Source organism: Uloborus diversus, chromosome 3 (assembly GCF_026930045.1).
Source record: "Uloborus diversus isolate 005 chromosome 3, Udiv.v.3.1, whole genome shotgun sequence".
NCBI lineage: Eukaryota > Metazoa > Arthropoda > Arachnida > Araneae > Uloboridae > Uloborus > Uloborus diversus.
In genome coordinates, this window is record NC_072733.1 from 82,981,559 (window position 1) to 83,006,703 (window position 25,145).

The following is a 25,145-nucleotide window of genomic DNA, read 5'->3' on the forward strand; positions in this document are numbered from 1 at the left end:
GCCAAGCAGAACCTAAGAGCGACCTTCACACATGTGACATTATGGTTGAAGTTGCCACTGATAAAATGAAGTCTGCCACTACTGCACGCCGAAAGCTACACATGATTAGGCCTGCATACCACGAGTTTGTGTTCCTCTCTCTAACCAATCCAGAGGTGCACAATTAAAGTGGTGCCGCCGACATGTCAGTTGGACTGTCTGATTGGTGGCAATGTTATGTTCCCCCATGGGTCAAGATTTGCCCTGCACCCTGATGACAGGTGTTTAAGGGTCTGAAGAGAACAAGACACGTTATCGGCTCCAGAACATAACCAAAAATCACTCATTCTGAGGTTGAAGTATCATGGTCTGGACAGGGATTTTGTTGGGTTATCAAAACGACCTGCATATCTACAGACAGAGTTTTGTGTTGGCTATACGGTATCGGGATGAAATCCTAGACCCCACTGTGAGATTGTAAGCTGAAGCAGTGGATCCTGCTTTCGTTTGAATTGACAATAATGAGCTTCCCGATAGAACTGACATCGTTAACAACCTGGAGAGTGAGGGGATTGCACATATGAACTGGCCGACTCACTTGGCCAAAATTTTTCCCATTGAAAATCTTTGGGACTCCCTCAACGGTGCTGTGTTTACACATTTCTGACATAGTACTCTCACAACGTTGGAAACTGCTCTACAGGGGGAATGGCAATTACTCAAATCTGTGGTGGTTGATCACCTTATAAAATGCATGGTTACACGCTGTAAACTTTGCATGCAGGTGAGGGGAGATCATATACTTGATTAAAGTCTGTTTTCTTGTTTGTTTGAATTTAAACAATATTTTGTAAAGGACTATTATGACGTCTTTTAATTTACGAAAATGTACTGTTGTCTACTCCGTATGTAATTTTCTATTTTGCTCATTGCATAAACATATTTGCTATTTTCCTATCACATTTCGTGTCAATCAAAGCAGCACCTATCAATTTTTTTGCATTTTACCGCTTTGTGCTTAACTTTTGCTAGTGTGTGTATTTATTGAAACTAAAACTAGTTTTATCAAATGAAGTTGCAACCAAGTTTTACCGTGTAATAGTAATTGGCTACAAGTTGTTATCAAGGGAAATTCTTTTCATAAGGGATCAGCTCCAATGTAAAGTCTACAATAATTGTAGATGGTTACTTGTTTTCCCTCTTCTGATCAATAAGCATGAGAAAATACTAAAATGTTGCAACTTATGCACAATAAAAAAACCTAAGGAGTTCTTGCAGGTGAGCATGCTCAGAAAAAAACAAACATGAGTATTTTCTGGACTGGGTATTTTTTGCCTATACTCTTAATCGGATAAAATCCCCGACAGGAAACAAGAAAAAGATAAAAATGAATATTATTTATTAAAAACTTGAAATTGTTCAGTAGTTGTACAACATTTGGTGTGCATCAAATGTAGAAAAAAACATTTTTATATCTTTATTCTTTTCAAATTTGTTTATTATTTCCTAAAACTAGAGTTTACTTTTAAACTTTTTGGGCACAAAAAAGAAGAGAAATTAAATGTTGAGAATTGTGCCAAATTAAGAAGTTAACAAATGCTTCATTTTACATCAAAAAAGAAAAACAATGAGAAATAAAGAGTTTATTCACATTTCAATTATCTATTAGAAATAAAACTATATACAGTAATATCTCATTACAGCAAACACCAATAAAATTAAATGTCTACTTCAATGAAACTAATGTGCGGACCAGTCTTAACCGACATTACAAGGGTAAGGTGAAAAGTTCTCCATCCGATACGGAAATGGTATCTAAACAGCAAAAAATAACGTTTCCTGCCTGGGTGCACTTGTAATGAGTTCAGATGAAAAGTTTTAACTTGTGTTCTCTCAAGTGTTTATTTATACGAATTTTTGCAGCAGTTTAAAATGTAAACTTAAATAACTCACAGTCATAAAATTCTTCGTTTTGGACGGATCAACTCCTATTCATCCGTAGTTGAAAAACGTTTAAAAATTCAACTCCCCCACTTCAATCGTTAAAAGTGGACAGATGAAATTAAATGTGGTTGCACGTCCCCCCAAAGATGGCCCATGTGAATCACTGCCAAAAAACACAACGCAAATCATCAAAAAAGTGAATAATATCTTGTTGGAGGATGGGCATCAGAGCAGTTTTGTGGAACAACTTGTCATCATGGATGAGACGAGGGTCCACCCCTACATGCAAGAAACAAAATAGATGGAAAGCTGCAGTTTAGCGCCATAAAAAGTGAAGTCAATCCATCCGTCAGAAAGGTTTCGGCCAACGTTTTTTGGGGTGCAAAAGAAATGGTGTTAATTGATTGCCTTGAAAAGCGCAAAGCAATTACTGACAAAAGTTACCGTAACCTTCTGCACCAGCTGGATGTCAATATTCCTGAGAAGAGACCTGGCTTGAAGAAACAGAATCTTCTTTCACCAGGATAACGCACCAGTTAACAAGGATGTGTTGCCAAAGGGTACGCTGCAAAATTTGAGGTACAATTTTCTCTGCTATCCGTTCTATTCTCCTGGCATACTCAGGCTTGAATCTGGTCCCAAACGTGAAGAAATTGTTTTCTAGGAAGGGTTTGAGAGGGCTGGTGATTAGTATTTTATCTGCCTTCCAGAATTACTTCTGGGAAGGAATACCAATGTTGGAGTAACGCTAGACAAATTTCTTTGAAGTCTAGGAAAATTATGTAGAAAAATAAAACTTTTTTCAAAATCAGCCTTTCATTATTGGTTCCAGAACTTTTCGCCTTACCCTTGTACATTGCTTGGTTTTCATTACAACGAAATTCTCATCACAACCAAATTCTTGTCACAACAAACAAAATTTGCAGTCCCTTAAAGTTTGCTGCAACAGGATTTTACTGTATTATTAAATAATACAGTAAATTAAAAAAAACATAATTACTTTCGCATAGTAATTGGAAAAATGAAGAATTAAGATAAAGATTTAAAATAAAAATTTAACACACATCTCTGAAATTCCCAAGAACTTTGATCCTTCAAAAACCTCCAAACTATGTTCGGAGCAAACCCTCTTTTCCACTTAAAAAATTAAAGTTCTTGTAATGTCCGTTGCATATTTGATGCAGTGAATTCAACAGTATATACTACATCAAGATAATGATGCACTTCATTAGTAATGTAATTAATTTAAATGCAGATATCATTGTATGTTATGACCAAAGATAATACGTGCTCTTTCAGGGTTGCTTCTCTATTTTGGAATAACAAATTCCCTGTGTTTTCCCTGTATGCAACGTTACAAACAAATGTACACTGACATTTAAAAAAGAACATTAATATCCTGATAAGGGGGATCCCTGATAAGGAGAAAAAATACCAAATAAAAATATAAAAATAAGGGGAATTAAAGAAGAAACCAAAAAAAAAATTAAACCCCTTCAAGTAAAATTTACCATTTTTTGTTTTCTTAATGAACTTTTTATTTAATTTCACACATTGTTATTATGATTTATTTATTTTAGTTGTTTTTAATTTTGGAATTTTCAATTTAAAAATTCCCTGTATTTTCCCTGTTTATTCAGGTTTCCTTGTGGTGTGGCAAACATTGTGTTTGATGTTTTTTAACCCAGTTGGTTATTTTGTATTTTATGATTTATTTTACTTTAGTGTCATTGTACGAATTGCAAATGTTTGTGAAGAATTAAAAATGCATTTCTTTGAATATCTCAAAAGCTCATTTCTGTGGATTCTGCCATTTGCCTGCCCATTGCAGTGTAGTGGAGCACTGATTAACCTGATCAATCAAGAGCTATGCACCCACCCCCCCTTGCAGGTAATTGCTACACAGATAATGTGAATGGATGTTTTTGCTCATATTACTTGATATACTTGCTGAACAATATCATCAGTTACCATTCTTTTTCCTTCCTCCTTACACCATGAAGATTCAGTGGTATATCCTGTTTGAAAGTTGATATCAGAAAATTAACCAAAACAAAACGTAGTTTGGATAGATTCATTGGATAGAAATATATAAATGTAGTTTGTAGATTCATTCTGTGGATTTAAAAAAAATGGTTTTAAAATCAAAACTAGTCTTTAAATGATAAAGTTCTTGGGATTTTTTTCAAACACTTACAATGCACTAAAACCAAAAGGCTATCGACAAAATACATCCATAATTGAAAACAGTTCAACTCATGTTTTGGGCTTTAATTTTAAGGCTCTAGTATATTAAGGGGGGGGGGGGAATCACTTCTTCTGGATAAATTCACATGGGTCGATCCCAACATAAGTTTTTATGGGAGGGCTCATCTGAACACCAGGTGGTTCATTTAGTCCATGAAAAACATTAAATCAAGATTAATGATAAAAACTATTACCTCACCCGTACAAAAAAAAAAAAACTGTTCTTCTTGAGTTCCATCTGGGTACTGTGTGTTACTCCACATATTATTGATTGTTTGAATCCTTGCATTAGGGTTGGTTGGGGTAAGTGGGACCCCTTTTGAGAAGACTTTTTTGAAACCTTGTATAAAAAATTTGAAACAAAAAAAATTTAAATTTTATGTCTTATTTTATCTTGGACATTATTAATAAACATAAGTTCAACATTATTTTCTTAACTAATGCTTTAAATATTCTTAACGATTACATTTTTTGACAAATCATATGGGTGTCCCACTTACCTCATAGTAAGGGATAAAACCATAAAACTCCCCTTTTATTTAAATTTAAAGAAGTATATCTAAAAAGGGGGCAAGAGGGTCCTACATAACAGGTTTGCTATTTTCTCCACTTTTTTGTAAAAAGTTCGAGACGCCGCAAGAAATTGGACAAAATTGACGAAATGAAAAATAAACTGATTATATATACATAAATTTATTGTTATGATGTAATAACATTAGCATATTATTCTAATACATTTTTTATTATGAATTAATCATTTAATTAAAATAGAATCATTAGCTTTAGAATTTCATAAATCTAAAAAAAAATTTAATTACGCATTGGTGCAGCTAATTTTAGATCATAATTTACTTAAAAGTAAGAAATTTTAACAATGTGAATAAGCTATTAGGCATAATAATTAGACTATTATATACAATAGTAGAAAATAAACTTAATGGAAAAGTCAAATGAAATGCATGGAGACAAATACAAAATAAAGATTTATAGACTAAAAATATTTTATAACTGTTATTAAAATCTGTTTGTGTCCGTCTATCTGAAAATCGATCGATTTCGAGAACCGCTGCGAATCGAGAGTCAAACAAGATACCGATCAATTCGAAAATTTCCAAAGAAAACAGTAGGACCAATCTTGTAATTTTACGACTTTAATTAGCGGAGATATTAAATTAAAATTTTAATTAACATTACATTATTCAGGAATATTTATTTCTTTCCTGTTGCCATTTTGCATGTGGGTAAGCAAATAAAATTCTAATAATTGTTTTAAAAGATTTTAGCTGCGGTCCAAATCTTAAAACAACATTTCCATCTAGAATTTCATTTTTCATTAGTTTAAAATTGGTTGATCCTATTCGGACATAGCCTTTTTTTTTTTTTTTGCAGCCAACCTTCTTAGCTCTTTTCGGCATATGAAAGTTGTTTCTTCAGTTATGTTCATTTATTGTAGTGTAAGTTTATCATTGACCAGCCTCATATTTTGGTAAATTTAGGATGTGCAACTAATTAGGTTTATTTTGTTAAGACTTTTTCCCGTCACATGGGTGAGTTCTCGAATTGTAATAACTCTTTTTTTCCTTCCTTCTTTTACTTTTGAAACACATTTTGTATGGTTAAAAGAACACATTAAATTAAGATTGTTTGGATTTCTTTAAGTGAAACAGAGTTGAACAAAAAATATTGTTTTTAAGGATTTTAACTAAAGCTTAATTGGAATCTGATGACTTGGCATTAAATTAATGCTTATTGGTATTTATTTAGTCTTGATGCTTTATTTTCACGTAATCAACCAAACAGTATGTGTCATTCTATGTAAAAAGCTGATTGTAATTGTACATAAATATTTCAGATAGTCTATCAGATGTAATTCAGTTTAACGTGAGCACAGATTATAGTTGATAATGGATATATTTTCATCTTTTGTGCTAATTGAAAATATTCATAACTTGTATCATTGATAGCTATGATTAACGTTAATGAGATTTTTGCCAAAATATGCCCTACTGGTGTTTTGCAAACCTTGCATTATGCGTATTTATTTATTTATTAACGCTTTAAAAACCGATGTCAGAGTAATACAAAAAAATCAACTGGACATCTCTTTAACTTTTTTAGGTTGCCCGTGCAGTGCCAGGTACGCAACTAGTAACTGTTATATTTTGAGTTTTTATTAATGTTGCTTCATAGTAAAATATTTATGTACTCCGCATATTTTATGGTAATGTTAATGTTATACAAATTAAGAAAAATTATTACTTCAGTATGGTTGTGGATACTCAGAACAGTGTACAGAAAGAGGCTATAATAGCCAAGAGGGTAGATAGCTTTAAAAGGGTCATTAATCTTCATTGGGGACTAGTGATGTGGATCGGGTAAATACCCAGTGGGTAGGTAAATATTTTTTGGGTATTTACCCAAGGCCTGGGTAAATACTCAAAAACTGGGTATTTTACAAAAAAAATGCAAAAAGTGAATGAGAATTTTTTTTTTAGATCTAAATATGAAATAATTGGTAAAACTGATACATACATATGTATTACACAGTTTATAATATTTTTTATCGAAAGACTTAATGAAATTATGAAAGAAACATATCACAAACCAAAGGATCTTTCTTTTCAATGCCATAATTGAAGAAGATGTTTGCTTTTTTTTTTTTTTTTTTTTTTGTAACCAGTTAAGCTTTTTACTTTTTGTAGAATTGCTTTTTATATGTGAAATTTGGCTATCAACATTGATTAGGCATATCCAACACATTTAATGTGAATATCATATTAGATTGCCGAGTTGTTTCACACAATAATTCTTTAAATATGTGATCAAAATACAAATTTTAGGGAAAAATTTATTGTTTTGTATATAGTTGGTTATACAAGGTGTTTCGTTTTAACCTGCAAGACCTTTATTTTTGCAACCGTTAGTCCTAGATGCTTACTTCCAATTGCAAAAATATTCAGATGCAGAGTAAAGATATTGGAAGTTTGAAGCAAAAATAAAAATGAGTCAAAAACTACAAAATTTAACTTTTTATACAGCTCTAGGTCCCCTAACTTATATTTAGAGAAATGATCTGAATTTAAAACTTACTGACACAAAAAAACTTGACATTTGTGCAATGAAAACTCAAGGAGATATTCCATTTGAAAGTTTTAAGGGACCATGCAGAAGATGAGATTAGAACTTGTTACCCTTTCAGAATAATGACAGGTTGGCAAAGTAAAAAACACAAGGTATTACATTTTCCATTTCTACTCGAAAATTCATGCAAATGTTATGCCGTGATATGCAAAACATGCTGCAAAACCTTGAACAATTTGAAAAATCACTCTGCACACATATAATTTTATATAAACACTCATTAACTGCTACATTTTCCCCCAAAAGATGTTACTGACGGCGAGTGTAAAATGGTGTAAGTTACAAAACGCTGCGTTTCATATCTCAGTGAATATTGGTCGTACTAATGTCAAACTTTTTTTGACATTAGTACGACTGTTTTTCAGTAAGTTTTAGTAGTTTTTCAGTGGAGATTATTTCCCTGAATATCAATAAGTCAGAGGATCTGGGGCCCGTGTAAAAAGTTAAAATTTGTATTTTTTTACTCATTTTTATTTTTACTTCAAATTTTCAATATCTTAAGTCTGCATCTGATTTTGAACATTTTTGTAATTGTAAGTATGCATCTAGGACTAACGGTTGCAAAAATAGAGGTCTTGAAGGTTAAAACAAAACACTCTGTATATATACATAGTGGAATACATACAGAAAAGTATTTTAGTTGAATATAAATTTTTGAAATAAATACCCGGGTAAATACCCATTTTGGGTATTTACCCAGGTATATACCCTGGGTATTTACCCCTAAAAATAAATACCCGGGTATTTTACATCACTATTGGGGACTAATAAATAAACTAGGGTGACCAGCCTAGTCAGAGCCTGTTGCTGATCATCACATTTGTATTTGTATTGCAAGAACAGATTTCCCTTCATGGCAACATTTCTTTTATTAATATCAAGTAGTTTTTCTTTTTAGATATGATTTTTAATGCTTAGAAACTATGTTTTTTTCATGTTAAAATATTACTTGAATAGGTAAAATCTAAATACAGTTAAGCACCGTTTATACGTTTTTGAAGGGACCGTATGAAAAAAGCGTACAAATGAAAAAGCGTATAATAGGTGTACGTTAATGTGTCAGGGTTCGTACGGGTCATGGAAATCCTGGAAAGTCATGGAAAAAAAATAAACAAATTTCAGACCTGGAAAAGTCATGGAAAATATTTTCAAAAAAGTCATGGAAATTTATTTTAAGTCATGGAAAAATGTCTTGGGCAGTAAGAAAGCAATAATTGCTAAAAGAGCACTAGAAATATTGAGTGATTTAGTAATATTGCATATAAATTGAACGATCTCAAAAACTAATCCGAGTTTTGGAATCCAATTTCATCCGCTTCTGTAACAGTCGCTCACCTTTTTTTGTGATGTGATTTTACTCTTGAGGCATTACTAATTTTGAACCCACCATTATTTTCAGTACTTCTTATATTTTATATTCTGTAGTAGTGGACTCGCACTTTCTTTTCTTTGCCATGCCCCCTCAAAAAGTGTAATTCAATTGCATCTGAGTTTGTTTCAACTACTTGTAAAAAATTCATTATAAACTTTATCAGGGTTTATCTTGATATGTTGAAGGTTTTAAAATGAAGACTTTAGTCAGGCAATAGAACAAAGAAATAGGGAAATTCCAATACTCTAAAACAGTAGTGCCCAACATATAGCTCGCAAAACTGATCCTTTAAGCCAGCTGAAATATCCGATTTGGAAAAAAGAATTTACTGTAAAAAGTGGCTTTACTTTAATGAATGAATATGCTGTCCAGTTACATGAGTGATTAGATGCACTATTGACATCATAGGGCAATGTTTTTTATGAAGTAAATTTATTATTTTATATTTATTCAATTTTATCACATTCATTACTATTCTGCCCTATTTATTAAATATTTATTAGACATTTAAACATCAGTGTATTGCATTCTATATTTTTATTTTACTTGAATTTGTGCTGAAGACAAATAAGAATAATTTATTACGTTCAGTAGTATGCACTGATATTTTTTTCAGTCACAAGTAAGTGCTCCAATGAGGTAATGGCACTCATGTAAAAGTTTTCTAATGGCCATTTCCGAAAAAAATTGGCAAGTTTGACATTAAATAGTACTCTTCTATTCGTGTAACAATGTCATGAAAATAGTTATGAAGTCATGAAAAAGTCTTGGGGAAAGTCATGGAATTTTTTTATCCAAATTTTAAAAACGTGTAATTGATAAAAACGTATGAACGGTGCTTCACTGTAATTATTTATTATTTTCAAACTTCAAATTTTTAACTCAAAACTTTCAGTTTACTGATGAAGTGGACGAAATGGAAAAATGACATTTTGTCAGCGAGTTTTTTTCGGAATGGACAAAAGAGGACAACCCTGCATAATAAAGTATGTAAATTTTTAGCATGATTTTTTTTGTGAATGGATCCATTTATGAGATATTTACTGTCTTTTAAATCTGTATGATGGAAATTTTAAAACGAAAAACAAAACAATTAAATTTTTGAAATTTATTGAAAGCTTAGGGATAGATTTTACTTTTACATATTTAAGGTTGTTTTTAATGAATGTAATACAGTTGATTAAAATCTATTTGATTAAATTTGCCAAAACTATAAGTTGGAAAAGAAATTGGAAACACTAAATAACCATCTAGGTAAAGTTGGGAAGTACTATTTTCTCTTCATATTCAGTAATTATTCCTACATCATCTGCACTAAGCCAATAAAAAGTCACTATTTCTATTCATTCTTGCAAATTCAACAATATTTTTTACTTTGTATCATCAACTTCCAACATTAGACCTACATAAATCTTAATGATTTTCTTTCATGTATGTTTCACAAATACATAAGCAGCAGCTTTTGTAGCTGAGCTATCAATTCCTACTAAGTCGTCATAGATGTCTTGTATTTAACCTTCACCAATACAAATTAATCACAGTTGCTTTTGATTTTGAAATTTTTGATTTTTTTCAATCTATTATTATTGGGGGCCCCTTACCCCATAGTGAGGGGGCTCACTTACCCCTTATAGCAAAAATGTACGGGGTAAGTGGGACCCCTCCTCCTAAACACTTATTCATATTTTATATAAAAATTCTTGTTGCTGTATGAACTTTTAAACTATACTTGAAAAACTAACTATTATAAAAAAAATAAAAACTAACCTGGAAACACTGGTTTGAAAAATGTTCCTTGAACTCGCAAAAAAAAAAATTCTGAAATTTTTTTTTTAACTCAGTGATATGACCTAGAAGAAAAATTCCATGAATCACAAATGTGTGCAAAAAAGTTTGAAAACTTGATACATATTTCAGTTTGAACAGGGTGATCCACTTACCCCAGGGACACACTTCCCCCAACCAACCCTACTTTTAGAGATATAAATTATTCGTTAAGAGACAAGTACATTTGATTGCAGCATTTTCCTTCCAGTAATAGGTATCAAAAACAAACTAGCCCCACAATTCATACTAAACTTTACCAAGTTCCTTGAATTACATTTCAGTTACACAGCACAAAGTGCTCAACCATATAATATTCACATTCATGCAACACACAGACAGACATTTACCAAAATTGACCCGCTCCCTTCATTTTTTGTTTGCTGAAGCCATACATATAAACCTATTATGCTTAATTTTGAACTTCTACAAAATGCAAAATGTACCAAAAGAGAAGTAAATTGTTCATCATTAAAAGTCAAAGCTAAAACTCAGAATAACTCACATAAAACACTGAAAACTGTCAGCATGCAAATTCATTCATAAGAACAAGATCTATACTGTTTTACTTATTAAACATAAGACAACTTCAAAATTGCACTGACTGTACTGAAGAAAATATTCCCAGTGTATTGCTCTGAAAAGAAAAAAAAAATGATGCCATATTTCTTGACGATTGCTCAATAGATGCTTTCTCTCTTCTCTGCTTTACCTCTGATGAGCATTCTTAGAGCACATTCTTTGTAATGAGTAATTTTCTTACTAAAAACTAGCACTCACTAGGTGTTGCATCCATACGAGGCCGTTTGACCGGCTTCTTTTTGTCCATATGTGCAGGCCACGTACTGAGAAGTGGAATTGTGGCGGTTTTATAAAACACAGCAAATAGAAAAACTGTACAAAACTAGTCACTTCAGAGTAAATCCTGAAAAAGAAAAAATATTAATTTTAATCATTGAAAGAAGTTCATACTGAGGAAAACAAGTGAATTATGACTTATTAATAAAAAATGCATTAATGTTTGGAATATTCATTAACTCCAAGCTGCTTAAATGCAGCTTCCCACTGCAAAAAAGAAAAACACTTTTCAGCGAAATATTAACACGACATTGTTAGCATTAAAGTTTAAATAGTTTTCTTTTTTAGACCCAAACTCAAAGTAGTTAAATGAAAATTACTTAGTATTCATAATAAAATAATACCAACTTGCAATTAAAAACGCAGCAACTATGCAAATATGTAATTTTTTTCTTTATATCTGAATTTGTGAAATGACCTATAGAAGGCCTACACCTTTGGCTGCAAAGTTTGCATTATAACCAAAGCTGTACTAAATAAGTTTGGTGATATGTTCAAGACGGAAAATATTTTGACCTCCCCCCTCTTCACATGCGTTCTTAAGGAAAAATATATGAGCATAAATGTTGTAGATTTTGACGTATGGCAGTTTTGGAACCTGTATTTTCTTTGAATTTTTAGCTTTTGACTTTTTCTAACAACATGGACCTAGTTTAAATTGTAATATTTAAGCATTTTGACATCGTAGTTCCAAACACTTAAAAACCACCAATAACGGGGGGGGGGGGGGTGTCTGGGGGCTCTCCCCAGACATTTTTTTTAAATTGAAGTCCAAAAACGCAATGGTAAGCCATTTTGGTAAAGTTCAAGGAAAGGAGAGGTTCAGGGACTCTCTTACATCAATTTTTTCAAACTGAAGTCCCAAAACCACAATATTGGGCGATCTTCAAAAATATTATAGGAAGAGGGAGGGGAGGCATTGGCTCTCCCCGAAATTGAAGCTTTAAAGATGTTGAAAGTGAAGCTTTAAAAAACGAAATCGTACTCCATCTTTCATAACATTTACACGCTTTTTGAATGCATTATTGAAGGTATGGAGTTCAAGAACTCTCCTTTGGCAATATTTCGAAATTGAAGTTCCAAAAACGCAATTTACATGATGTTTGGATGATGTTAGGGGTAAAAGCATTCGGGGCTCCAAGCCATTAGTTTTTCGCCGTTCTTAAACCTTTTATTGCAGCAATAAAATCGCTTGGGACATTCGGCACATAAGATTTTCACTTTTGCAACATAAATCAGTTCTGATTGGAAAGTCTACCCAAGATAGCGCGAACAAACCAGAAACGAAAGAAAGGTGAGGGAAGGATATGGGCGATTAATGAATTGGCACCATCCCCCTCCCCAGGCTACATTTGTAAAAGAAGTATTTTATATGATAGCAGGTGGTAAAATTAGTAATAAAAAACAGCTTCAGTGAAGTAGGTGTATTTTTTAAACAAGGAACACTATCCAATAATCATTAATTAAAAAAAGCAATAGGGGAACTGAATCCTCACCCAAAAGGGAGGGCACCTGTATTATGTCCCTCAAAAGGTACTCAAATACAGCCTAAAGTAGCGTTTTAAATATTTCAGCATCGAAAAATTTTCAGAAGACCGCTCCTATACCCCTTCCCCTAAGTTCACCACAAATTAATTTGCGTTTTTAAGGCTTCAGTTTCTAAAATTTTTTTTCCCAATACTTGACTTATGACCGCCTAAAACTTTGAATACTTTAATTTCTGCAAATGTTTGACAGAAGCTTCCGACTCCCTCCCCACTTAAGTCATCCAAAGATAGCCCAAAACAAAGTTCTTAAAACTTCAGAAACAAAAATTTTTCGGGCTGGGCGGCGGAATACCCCCCCTCTCCTTGTGTAAAAGCAGGCACACTAAAGGCAGTGTAAGTTTGTGTTTAAGATTTATTTTCTATTGAAAGAGCAACTCCCCTCCCCACATCGCCAAAGACAACAAAGTTTTAAATCTTCAATTTCGATAATGTTTCGAGAAAGACCCCCCCCCCCCCCCCGATTTCCCTAACTCTTAACTCACTCAAAAATAGCGAAAATAGCATTTCAATACTTCTGCAGGAGAAATTTGTGGGCATAAGAGGGGTGCAAATAAGAGGGTAGGTGGGGGGGAGTTTTGACGTAAACTGCGGGATTGTAATTTTTAGGGGATTTTGTCTCTTTTGGGGGTATTGCTCTTGGGGGAAGAGCTTCATAGGTGGTGATCTTTGCTCTTGGAATGGATAGATTTGGCATGATTTTTAAAATCGAATGATTGCTTTTCTCTTGCTTTATTCGAATGGGGTAATAGTTGAATGTTTGGCTTCAAATTTTCGATAATTATGAGATTCCTTAATAATCGAACGATATTTTTAGAACGAAAATTGTTAGTTATCATATGAGCGGACTTATGGAGGGGCATGTGTTGTGTGAGTAGCGGATACAATGGAGGGCAAACGATGACAGTATCTTATCTTTTCAATACATCAACTATTTTTTCAAAGAAAATATTTGAACAACTACTTTGTTTTATTGCTTATGAAATTAATTTGCAACGTTTATCCCCAATTATGTGCCTTATTCCTGACCGATTTGGGGCTTTTTATTGACCACCAAAAAAGTTTCAGAATTTTTTCGTACTTAAAACGGGAATTTCGTTCATGGGGGAGGGCTTTCTTCAGCATGACCCCCATCCCCCTTCAAATGGTTTTCTGTATCCGCCCCTGGTGAGATCTGGTGGTGAAATCTTGAAACAAAGGATAGAGAAACGCTTTCCATATTGTTTTGAACTTGACAGTTATTAAGATTAAATACGTAGGTATGTACAATTTTTATTAAAAAGTGAGGGATAATGATAATATGGGCAAGTCGTTGGGCGACACTAGCAGGTTTAAAATTGAGAGTTGTTAAACTTAAAAATATATTAAACCGGTATAAAGGGCTTCCATATAGGGCGGGGCAAGTGGGGGCTCAGGCCCCCTCCCCCTTCTTTGAAATTAGGATAGCCTTGCTTTTAGTACTTTTTTTTTTTTTGCGAAAATGTAAAATCATTTCTTCTCCAGCAATTAATCAATAAGTTATTAAAAATGTAAAATTTTAATAACTCTAATTTGTACTGAAATCGGTTTCTATGGGTAAAATATCCTATTAAACCATGGGGAAAATATCTGAGCCCCCCCCCCCTTTACAATTTTGCATACGGGCGCTCTTGACCGGTATGGTACAAGGTATGGTACAAACTGTGTAATTGAAAATTTAATGTTGTCTTAGCCCTTTTTCGGATTATCGTTTCTTGGGGGAGGGGGGATTGTCATAAAAAGCGCACCATTGCTCACAGGGACGGACGGACACCCCTGTCATTCTATAAGGTTTTAGAATCAAATAATTGCTTCTCAAATGTGTCACCCCTGTCATTCTATAAGGTTATTGAATCAAATAATTGCTTCTGCTTTTTTTTCGAATGGGGTTACTCAGAGTTGAGTAAACGTTTTTAAAGCGATTGTTAACCCTGTGGCAGCCATGTTAAAACGTTTATGAAATGTTTAAACGCAAGGTGTTTATATTGCAGTAGTGCCCCCCCCCCCCCATGGCGATGACACTCATCCCTCAAATGCGACGTTGAACCCCCTAAAATAAATTAAAGCCCGCTTAAGTTACCCTCTCCTCTTCAAAACTTCAATGGCGCGGTCTGCGCCATTTACCCCCCTCCCTCGAGCTCTCTCTTGTATAATATGTTGTTTGTTGTGGTATGCTCGGTTATCGAGCATCTCGGATGATTTGAAAACAGAATACGTAATCTGCTTTTCAGAGAAACTTGACAATCAATTTTAACCTTTTTGAGGACCAGCGCATGGAAAATGAAACATAGCTACGGAACCTTAAGTTCCGAAATGGACCGTTGCGAGCCTAAGCATTTGCAGCAGTATTGCCTCAACTTTACAACAAAAAAAAAAAAAAAAAAAAAAACCCATAAAATCAGCACATTAATTGATTGAAAATTTTTAAGTTGAGTAAATAATATACTAATCAACATTTACGAAACTATAAGGAATATAACATAAACAGAAGCGACATGGGTGCAAGTTAGGTGATGTGTTCAAGACGGAAAATATTTTGACCCCCCCCCCCCTCCCCACCATATACGTGCTTAAGGAAAAATTTATGAATATAAATGTTGCAGATTTTAACCTTGGCAGTTTTAGAATCTCTGTTTAATTTGAATTTTAAGCTTGTCTTTTCTAACAACATGGACCCAGTTAAATTGTAATCTTTAAGCATTTTGATATCGTCGTTCCAAAAAATGTAGAAACCCCCACTAACTGGGGGGGGGGGGGAGGGGTCTGGAGGCTCTCCTTCAGAGTTTTTTTTAAATTGAAGTTTAAAAAAACAGAATGGTAGGCCATTTTAGTAAAGTTCAGGGAAAGGAGGAGTTCAGAGACTCTCTTACATAAAATTTTTCAAACTGATAGTCTCAAAACTACAATACTGGGCGATCGTCAAAAATATTGGAGAAAGAGTAGGGGGGGGGGGACTTGCTCTTCTGAGATTGTACAGTTGAAGCTTTTAAAATTGAAGTTTTAAAAACGAAATTTTACTCCAATCTTTCATAACATATACACGCTTTTTGAATGCATTTGAAGGGATGAAGTTCAAGAACTCGACTACGGTAATATTTCGAAATTAAAGTTCCAAAAGGCAATTTTAGACGATGTTGGATGATGTTAGGGGTAAAAGCGCTTGGGGCTCACCGCCATTACTTTTTTGCCGATGGTAAACATTTTTATTGCAGCAAGCTTGGGACGTAAGATTTTCACTTTTGCAACAAAATCAATTCTGATCAGAAAGTCTACCCAAGGTAGCACTAACAAACCAGAAAAGAAGGAAAGGTGGGGGAAGGTATGGGCGATTATTGTAATGGCACCATTCCCCCAAACAGTCTTCATTTTAAAAAGAATTCTTTTATAAGATAGCAAATGGAAAAAACAGCTCCAGTGAAGTAGATATAGTTTTTAAACGAAGAACACTATCCAAAATTCAATAAAATAAATTAAAAAAAATAATAATAGGGAAACTGATTCCTCACCCTCGGGAGGGCCCCCCGAATCATATCCCTCAAAAGGCAGTCAAATACAGCCGCCCTTATTTGAGTTTTTAAGGCTTCACTTTCTAAATTTTTTTTTTTCAAGGAACAGTACCCCCTTTACCTACATACGTGACGTATCACCGCCTAAAAGTTTTAATACTTTAATTTCGGAAACTTTTGACAGAATCTTTCAACTTCCTTCCCACTTAAGTCATCCAATAATTGCCTAAAACAAACTTCTTAAAACTTCAGAAACGAAAATTTTTTCGGGCTGAGCGTCGGAATAGTCCCCTATCCTTGTGTGAAGCAGGCACACTAAAGGCAGTGTAAGTTTGTTTAAGATTTATTTTTCCATTGAAAGAGCAACTCCCCTTCCCACATCGCCAAAGAGAACCCAAAGTTTTAAGACTTCAATTTCGAAAATGTTTCGAGAAAGACCCCCGAGTTCCCCAACTCTTAACTCACTTAAAAATAGCCAAAATAGTATTTCAATGCTTCAGCATGGAGAAATTTTCGAAGGAGAGAGAGGACCCCCCCCCCCCCCCCCCGAACTCTTTCGCTTTAGTTAACTAAATTTGGCTTAAATTTATGGTTTTCCCTTTTCATCATTGAAGTTTGAAGAATTTAATTTTTAACATTTATTGAGAGAAAGCCCTCGAATTCCTCCTTTTTAAGTCTCCCAAAGATTACCTAAAGCATAATTCTGAATACTTCAGCTTTGAAGGGGGAGGTGGACCCCGAACCCCATCCTCTGCCTCTATGTTCATTAAAGATGGTCTAAAGTTGTGCTTTTAAGACATTACAAACAGGAACAGTTGCTCATCGGTGTTTCAAACCAGCTTGAAATTTACCTCCGATTCTCTCCAGAATTTGCATGCTCATTGAAATCTTCAAAATCCCAGGCAGTTCCCTTTTTATCTGGTATGGTGGACGTCCTTTGATGTGGCGTAAACATTTCATCCCGTCAGCAATCACTCTCAATCAGTGATTCCAGATTCAACTCTAAGACAATTTAAGAGTGCACACAATTTTCATTTATGCGCATAAAGTTTGCAAAAAAAACGCAAATGAGAAAAAAAATGAAAGGATGATCGAAAATAGCAAGTTAAAAATAAAAACGAAAGGCGATCAATTCGAAAAATTAGCGAGAATAGCGAGCAACTCCACGGTATGCAATGCAGTGAAGTTGGAAATAACAGAACTACCTAAAAAACGTCAAACATCGCGAGTCTAAAAGCCACTCCTCCAAAAGCTCGTTGCAAAGAAAACAAGCCCATGTCAGAAAATCCATAGAATGTTGATGTAAATTCGTGGTTATGGAAAGGTCCAGTTATATTAAAGCATGTCTTTCAAACTCTTTTTTTTTTCTTTTAAACTGAAAGACAGTCCACTGAATTTCTTTCCGTCCCAACCTCCGTCTCGGAAATTTTGTCCAAGATGGAAATCCGTCCTGAGACGGAAGGTCTTGCACCCATGAGAAGCGAGTAAAACAAGCAAAATACTTAAATTTAACTACCCACGCGAAAATAAATGCTACGCACACAAGAAGTCACAAATATCTTGCGTATGGAATTTCAAAAAAAAAAAAAAACAATCTGTATAAAATGTAATTTTTATTTAAAAATTGGGCCGAAGAGTGGAAGCTAAAATTAATCCCACACGACAAGCTTCAATATTTCTTTTTAATGCACTCAGAAACATTTCAACTTCACTCCCAACACTTTTACTGTTATTGCATATTCCTAAAGTCCACGAATGAAAAATAAAAATAAAAAAGAGCGGATCAAGAAAGAAAAAAAAATAATCATAAACTTCAATGCACTTCAAGCCACACTAGTACACTTTTCAATGGGCCGGGAATCCCAATCCTCTGGAAAACGTAATCAGAAATATTTTACCCTCCCTCCTCATAAATTAGTCAGATAAATATACTTAATTACTCTCAACAAGAACATCAAAAAAAAAAAAGCAAAGCTATAAACTAGGAAAGAATGAGTACTTTTGCGCAGAGCAACTATTCCACTACTTGTTTACATTATTAACTTCGTGTTTGTGAGTCCGAAACCATTGGAAAAAATCACATGGTAACTGAAAATCATTAGTTTAAATGCATAAACATTCGAATAAACCGCTCAGTCGCCCAAATGCCAAGCTCCTAGTTTCTGACAAGCTAACAGGGAATCTAGTCGAACCTGCATCCCCCAAGGATTGCGACCCCAAAATGAAGACTAAAATCTATCGAATCGACCCCCTAAAACAAGCTTGCATTTTAAACTTTGCCGGAGGGTAAGGGGACAAAAGGTGTATCTGCTCATTTTATCGGAAAACAACAAAAAACTAGACCCACTTAAATGTAAAAATTAGAATTTTTCATGGAATTTGGGGGGAGTGGTATTGATCCCCCTTCTAAAAGGGGGTGTCAATACCCCCCCCCCCAACTTAACCTAAAACTTCTAAAAGCCAGGTGGGTTCACCCCTTATTATACCCCTAAATGGTAGGCTTAATGTCATATTCCTATCTCGAGCGCACCCCTGCCAAAACAACTCTGGAATTCAACTGAAGTCAAGGGAGCGCACCCTCTCAAATGTTAAGGAGCAACCGTCTAGAAAGAGCTCTCTCTCCCCCCCCCCTCTCCCGAAATGAGATTTTTAAAAAAATCTCAAAAAAACCGCTTCTAAAAATTTCGGTTTCACAGGCTGTGCCATGGACCCCCTCCTCCCTTCCGAAAATGAGATTTAAAAAACCATCTCAAAGAACCGGCTCTAAAAATTTTAGTTGCACAGGCTGTGCCATGCCCCACCCCCTTTTAGTGGGCACCCTCGTAGCAGTCAACTCAATTTTGGAAAAGCTCAGAAAATGAAGTACTCGAGTACTCGATTCAAACGTCTCGAGATCTCGATTTGAAACATCTCGAGATCTTGATTTAAAACATCTCGAGATCTCGATTCAAAAGATCTCAAGAAGTCAATCGCTCAAGTACTCGATTCAAAAGATCTCGAGAAGTCAATCGCTCGAGTACTCGATTCGGAAGATCTCGAGAAGTCAATCGCTCGAGTACTCGATTCGGAAGATCTCGATTATCAATCACTCGATTATCAGAAGTACTCGATTACCGAGATCTCTATTATCAAAAGATCTCGATTATGCCCATCACTAGTACATACGAACCCTTAACATTCAACTGAAGTATATGTACCCCCATTTCTGAATGATAAGATTTGTGAATGGAATAAAAAGAAAATACAAGAAGCATTTCGAATTTTGTCAAACTTTCCAAAGCAGTATAAAAAGCAGAGTGGCATTTGAAGGAGAGTGAGTTATGTTTTTAGCTGTCCTGAGATTCGTATAAGCGTTGTTCTGTTTATTGTGAGGCATTTCGCGGTGCTTTGTGCATTTGAATGTAAGTACATGTGCCATGGTTGAGTATACAGTGTTAATTGATATTTGCCTAAATGCCATGGTGAGTTTAGCAGTCGGTATTTCTTGTACATAGTTGTAAATAAATATCCAGTGTTTTTCTCAAGAACTGTGTCGTCATTCAAACAAAGTGTGTAATTGCACCGAACGTGTAACAATTAAAGGGAATCAGTCAGGGCACATTGGTCTGGCTCCCTACTTTCCTTCTTTTTTTTATCTCATCATAAAATTCAATTAGTTTTATTTTCTACCATTAGTTACTTTAACCCTTACAGGGCGCGGGTCATTAAAATTTTAGAAATATAATAAAAAAAACACAATGGATAGGATAAGTTGGTTATCTGGACATAGATTTTACAGTCAAAATTTTTTTAAATTCACCCCCTCCAACTGGGGGTGGTGTCCCCGTTTGTGACCACCGCCCTCCTAGAGCAGAAATTGTTTTCTGAAGTGGTTATGTTTACCTCGTATGACAATTGGAGTAATTTCAAATATTTTAAGCTCTTAAGCATTTTTACTAATTATTTCAATAATTTGTGCCATTAAGAATATTTAGAACACAAAATCCAATATTTTTGCTATAAAAATTCCGAGATAAAGATAGAGTAAAATTCAAAAAAGTTCATATAAAATTATATAAATAAGCAACTTAAAATGTTAAAAATATTATTGGCACATTGTTCTTGCTTTATGTGCATTCCTTTTGTGCTATAAAATATTAAATGAAAAAATACGGCTGTAAAATACCATTTACAAAAAAAATAATATCAAAGCTGAGAATAAAAAAAGTATACAACTGTCGGTAGGAAAAGCAGATCTCAAATATGTGCAGTCATGGGCCTTCAAATTCACCTGTTCTGGGTCAAGAACCCAAAATAAATAAACAAAAGCCCATTGTAAACTACTCTTTTGGTCCAACTTTTCTGAAATGTATCAAATTTTATCTTTCACCCACAACAGTGAGATCAATGCTCTAGAAGGACGGTGTCCACATTTGGGGACACCTGGAAAGAAACTTTGTTTATGCATTCAAAAATGAACTCGAATCTTTTGCAAAATTAATGATTGATTAGCTCAGGATTCCTGAGAGAAAATGGTTGACTAATTTAGTTTATGGTGTAAATTTTAAAATCTTGAAAAAAATATTGTATTTTAGCTTGAAAATCGAGTTATTTTAAACAAGAAATTAAGCCAACAAAAAGAGTCATATTTAGCAGTACTGCCATCTGTGTGCATTAAAGAGAAATAAAAGCAACTAATGCAGTGATTTTTGGAGTTTTAAAGAAAAAACTTTTTTTTAAAGAAATTTTTAAAATTGGTGTCCTTTTTTGTGACCACCGCGCCGGAAAGGGTTAAATATTTCTCATCATCCAACACAATTTTCAATTCATTAACTTTTTTCACATTAATATTTTAACAAAACTTTGTGAAGCCCGAGATCTGCCACCCTCCCGGGGTCCCCACATTACAGAAACAACTTCTGTTACATTTCTAAAGATAAAACAAAATCCAACATTTGTACCAAACAAATGTTGTTCTGTGATTAGAATGAAAAACAAAAGTTTAAAGATCCTTATAAATAAAATTGACCAATTTCTACTGTTACATTTTATCAAGAATCAGCACAATGTGTTTTTCACAACTTCACTATTGCTAACTCTAGAGTATTGCTTTTTCAATTGTTCTAAAAGGTTTTGTGGATTTTCTAAAAGTGAACCAACATACCCCATGTTCTTGGTCTAAAAATTGTCCCGATTTTTTTCTTTACAACAAAAAAATAAACTGCTAATACAACTACAAGAACTTATTTTAGGAGTGAATTCAATTAATCGCTTCATTCTTCGTGAAAACCATTTTAAAAATAAATTTGTTTAGTGATGAAAGTTAATCAATCAAAAATAGCTCTGCCAAGATAACAGTTTCTGAAATTTGTTCAAAATAACTACCTTATAAATTCATTATAATAATTGCCCAACTATATGCGCTAAGATAAATAAGATAAATAAATACCTTTGTGCTGAATAGTAAAGTCAGACCAAACAACGTAAGTAGAAGCACTTCTACTTACGTTGTTTGGTCTGACTTTATTATATGCGCTACTTTTTGTCCGTCACAATTTTAAAAAAGGTATTAACAAAATTACCAAGGCTGGTCTAACGAGCCCTAATTTCCTCTATTATCTTATGGGATGTTGACTAGGGCTGGGCGATATCAGAATTTTAATAGTGCGATATATTGCTCTCCTAATATCAATATTTCCGATATATTTAGGCTGTCAAATTCAACATTTTATAGGGGGGGGGGGGTTTAAAAGCATATAAATGCAATTTCTAGTGTCTGCAACAGAAAAAAGCTTTTGGCAATCTTGGTGAATAAATATTTCAGCAATTTATTCTAATAATAATAGCTACAGAAAGGATGCACATTGTGAATGCGGGGGGGGGGGGGGGGGGGGGAGGTGCTCATGGAGGCAGATTATACTATTGAAACTTTTAGAAGAATTACTTTAGAACAATTTAAGTATTAGTGGGTCCTAATTCTTGGGAGAAAATGTGGGCTTGGTAAAATTGAGGGGTGCCATCGCAGTTGGGGGGAATGGGTACCCCTAGTTACATCATCTGCATACCAAGATCTGCAACAGGGAAACGCCATCGGACATCTTGATAAGGAAATATTACATTGATTTATTAGAATAACAGCTAAAGCAGGCGTGCAATGGGGGGGGGGGGGGGTCATGATGCTGAGTATACCTTTAAAATTATCAGAGCAGTTATTTTGAAATTAGTTTAGTCTCTCCAATAGAAGATCACGTTTTGCAGGAACCAAAATAAAATTAAGGGTGCCATCGCAGTTGGGGTTGAGCAATTACATCTGTACTAGTTGTACCCGCACGGTGATGCCCGTGCTAAGAATTTAAAGGAAGTCCTTTGAATACAAAAATTCACTCCCCTCCCCCGTTTTTACGCCAAGTCTAACGCCTACGGTGGTAAGCAATTGCGATTAAAAATCACCGTACATCTAGGACAAAAAGGAAATCCCATATCCCGTAAGAAAAAGGATTTAACTCGCCAGCAGAAGAACAACACAATGGAAAAACTCGGTACATCTAGGACAAAAAGGAAATCCCGCACCACATATGAAAAATTTAACTATAGAAAAACTATCGTCTGAGAAAAGGAAAAAAAACCTCTAGAATTTAAAAAAAAAAAAAAACCTCCCCCCAACCCCTCTGATATCAAATAATCAGTAATATATTTTAACTAAAATGCGTGAACACCCTTAGAAAACCTAAATGCAATCCTTTGAAATCTAAAATATTTTGCGAAATAAACAATCCGCAACTACATTGATGTTTATCGCCAAAATTCGCCAAGAGACTTTCAAATTAAAAAGAAATTCAATTAACATTCGCACAATGAATTTAACAAAAATGACAACAGCGCAATAACCAAATCAAGAATTCACCGGTTCTACTATTCCAACGCAACCATATACTGAAGATGACGTCACTGCAGAAAAAAATCAAGTTTAGCCTTCAAAATTTGCTCAGTTAGGATCGCAATTAGAATCGCTTATATCTTCTGTTCTAATTACATGAGAGAAATGGAACAAACATCATCTCTTTCCAACCACGTATAACAATAGGGGGTGGGGGTTATTTTTTACCCCTAAATTAGGCAAAAAAGCGTGAAATTTAGTTTAATTAGTTAATTATGAAAAAACTAATTAGAAATTTAGAACTTGGGCTTTGAGGTGCAGACCCCCGGGGTACGTTCAAATTTACTGCCAAGTTTGAGGGCTGTAGGTGCTATGGGGGCTTCTGGCCATCGGGAACAAATATATATATATATATATATATATATATCAATCATCTGTTTATTAACATCTACAATAGAGAATATTAACATCTTGGAAGGTAATTATTTCAACAATTTATGCGAATAACAATAGCAAAAGCAAGGGCCCTTGTAGAGGGGGGGGGGGGGGGATCATAAGGCAGACAATGCCATTGAAATTTTTAGAGAAAAGTTTAGCCACAGCACTTGAAGAAAGAATTTATTCTAATAATAGCTAAAGCTGGGGTGCCCATTTGAGGGGGGGGGCATGAGGCTGACTATATCACTGAAATCAGAGAAGTTATTTGTAATGTAGAAAAGCCATCTTACATTATGAAAGGACATTCCCAGTAGCAGAAACTTTCTATTCTGTCTGCGACACTATTTTGGGCAGTTGAAAATAATCTGCAACATTTTTATTAGTTTTATTTTTTAAGTTTTCATAAAATACTCAAATCCCACGTAAAGGTTTAAACTGAGAAATTTTCCAACTGGCCAGTGGCCACTAGACGCGAAAAACTTAGTGGTCACCACTGCCACCGAGTTTTAAAGTATAAAAGGGGGAGGGGGGCAGTTTTCACTACTTTCACAAAAAATAAATAGAACTCGATGCACTTTGAAAAATAATTATCCAATACATATTCATTTAAAAATGGAAAATTTAAGTTAAAAAAGGTTTTTGAATATTTTTTTTTCATTGCATTTCCGGTCAAAAAACGATCTTTGCCAAATGTTGTACTTCTTTTTTTTCTTTCATTTATTTATTTTTTCTTTCTTTCCTTTTTTTTTTTGGTAAAATTATCTGCAGGCCGCTTAAAAATGTGTGACGCACGTCTCGTGTCTCGCAGTTTCTGCTACCGGGAGGACATTAAAGTAGTTTATCTCAATAATAATTGCTAAAGCAGGGATGCCCATGGAGTGGAGCGGGGGGCATGAGGCAGACTATATAGCTGAAATTATCAGATGTTATTTTAAAAGGATTTTAGTTTCTTTAATAGAAGATTCTGCTTTTTTTGGGGGGGGGGGAGAGGTAGCAAAACTGAGAGGGGCAACCAGGGTTGGCTTTTTCCCGTCCAAAACTTTTTTCCCCCATCCCGCTGGGAAATACTAGGAAAAAGTGGTAAAAACCGGGAAAATCTTCCTAACATCAATATAACAGAAATATTTTGGCATTCTGAATCATATGTGTAAAATGAAAGTTAGAAATAAATAGTTATAACAATTCCATTAGGTTTAAAATTATTCTGCAGGAAAGGGATTATAAATAAATAAGAATTATTGCATAAAACATAAAATTTGCTCACAAAAATTTTTAACAATAACTAATTTTCTAAATATTTTACAACACAATAAAATAAAATTATTAAACTTAAAAATACCATTGTCATCAGGAGAAGTAATAAATAATTTGTGTTTAAAGTTTTTATTACATTTTTAAGTAGACCTATTTAGCTGTTT

The 25,145-nt window shown here is 34.2% G+C and overlaps 1 protein-coding gene across 6 annotated transcripts in view; it reads right to left on the bottom strand.

Moving 5' to 3' along the window:
- Positions 1-25,145, bottom strand: part of LOC129219276 (C-terminal-binding protein-like) — a 329,042-nt gene that overhangs the window by 65,991 nt on the left and 237,906 nt on the right. For all 6 annotated transcript variants that reach the window (XM_054853608.1, XM_054853612.1, XM_054853609.1 and 3 more), the window contains one exon: positions 11,288-11,432. Coding sequence is in view for 2 of the 6 variants with exons in the window: in XM_054853612.1 (XP_054709587.1) it covers positions 11,288-11,336 (49 nt within the window). In the remaining 4 variants the exon portion in view is untranslated. The remainder of the gene's footprint in view (positions 1-11,287; positions 11,433-25,145) is intronic.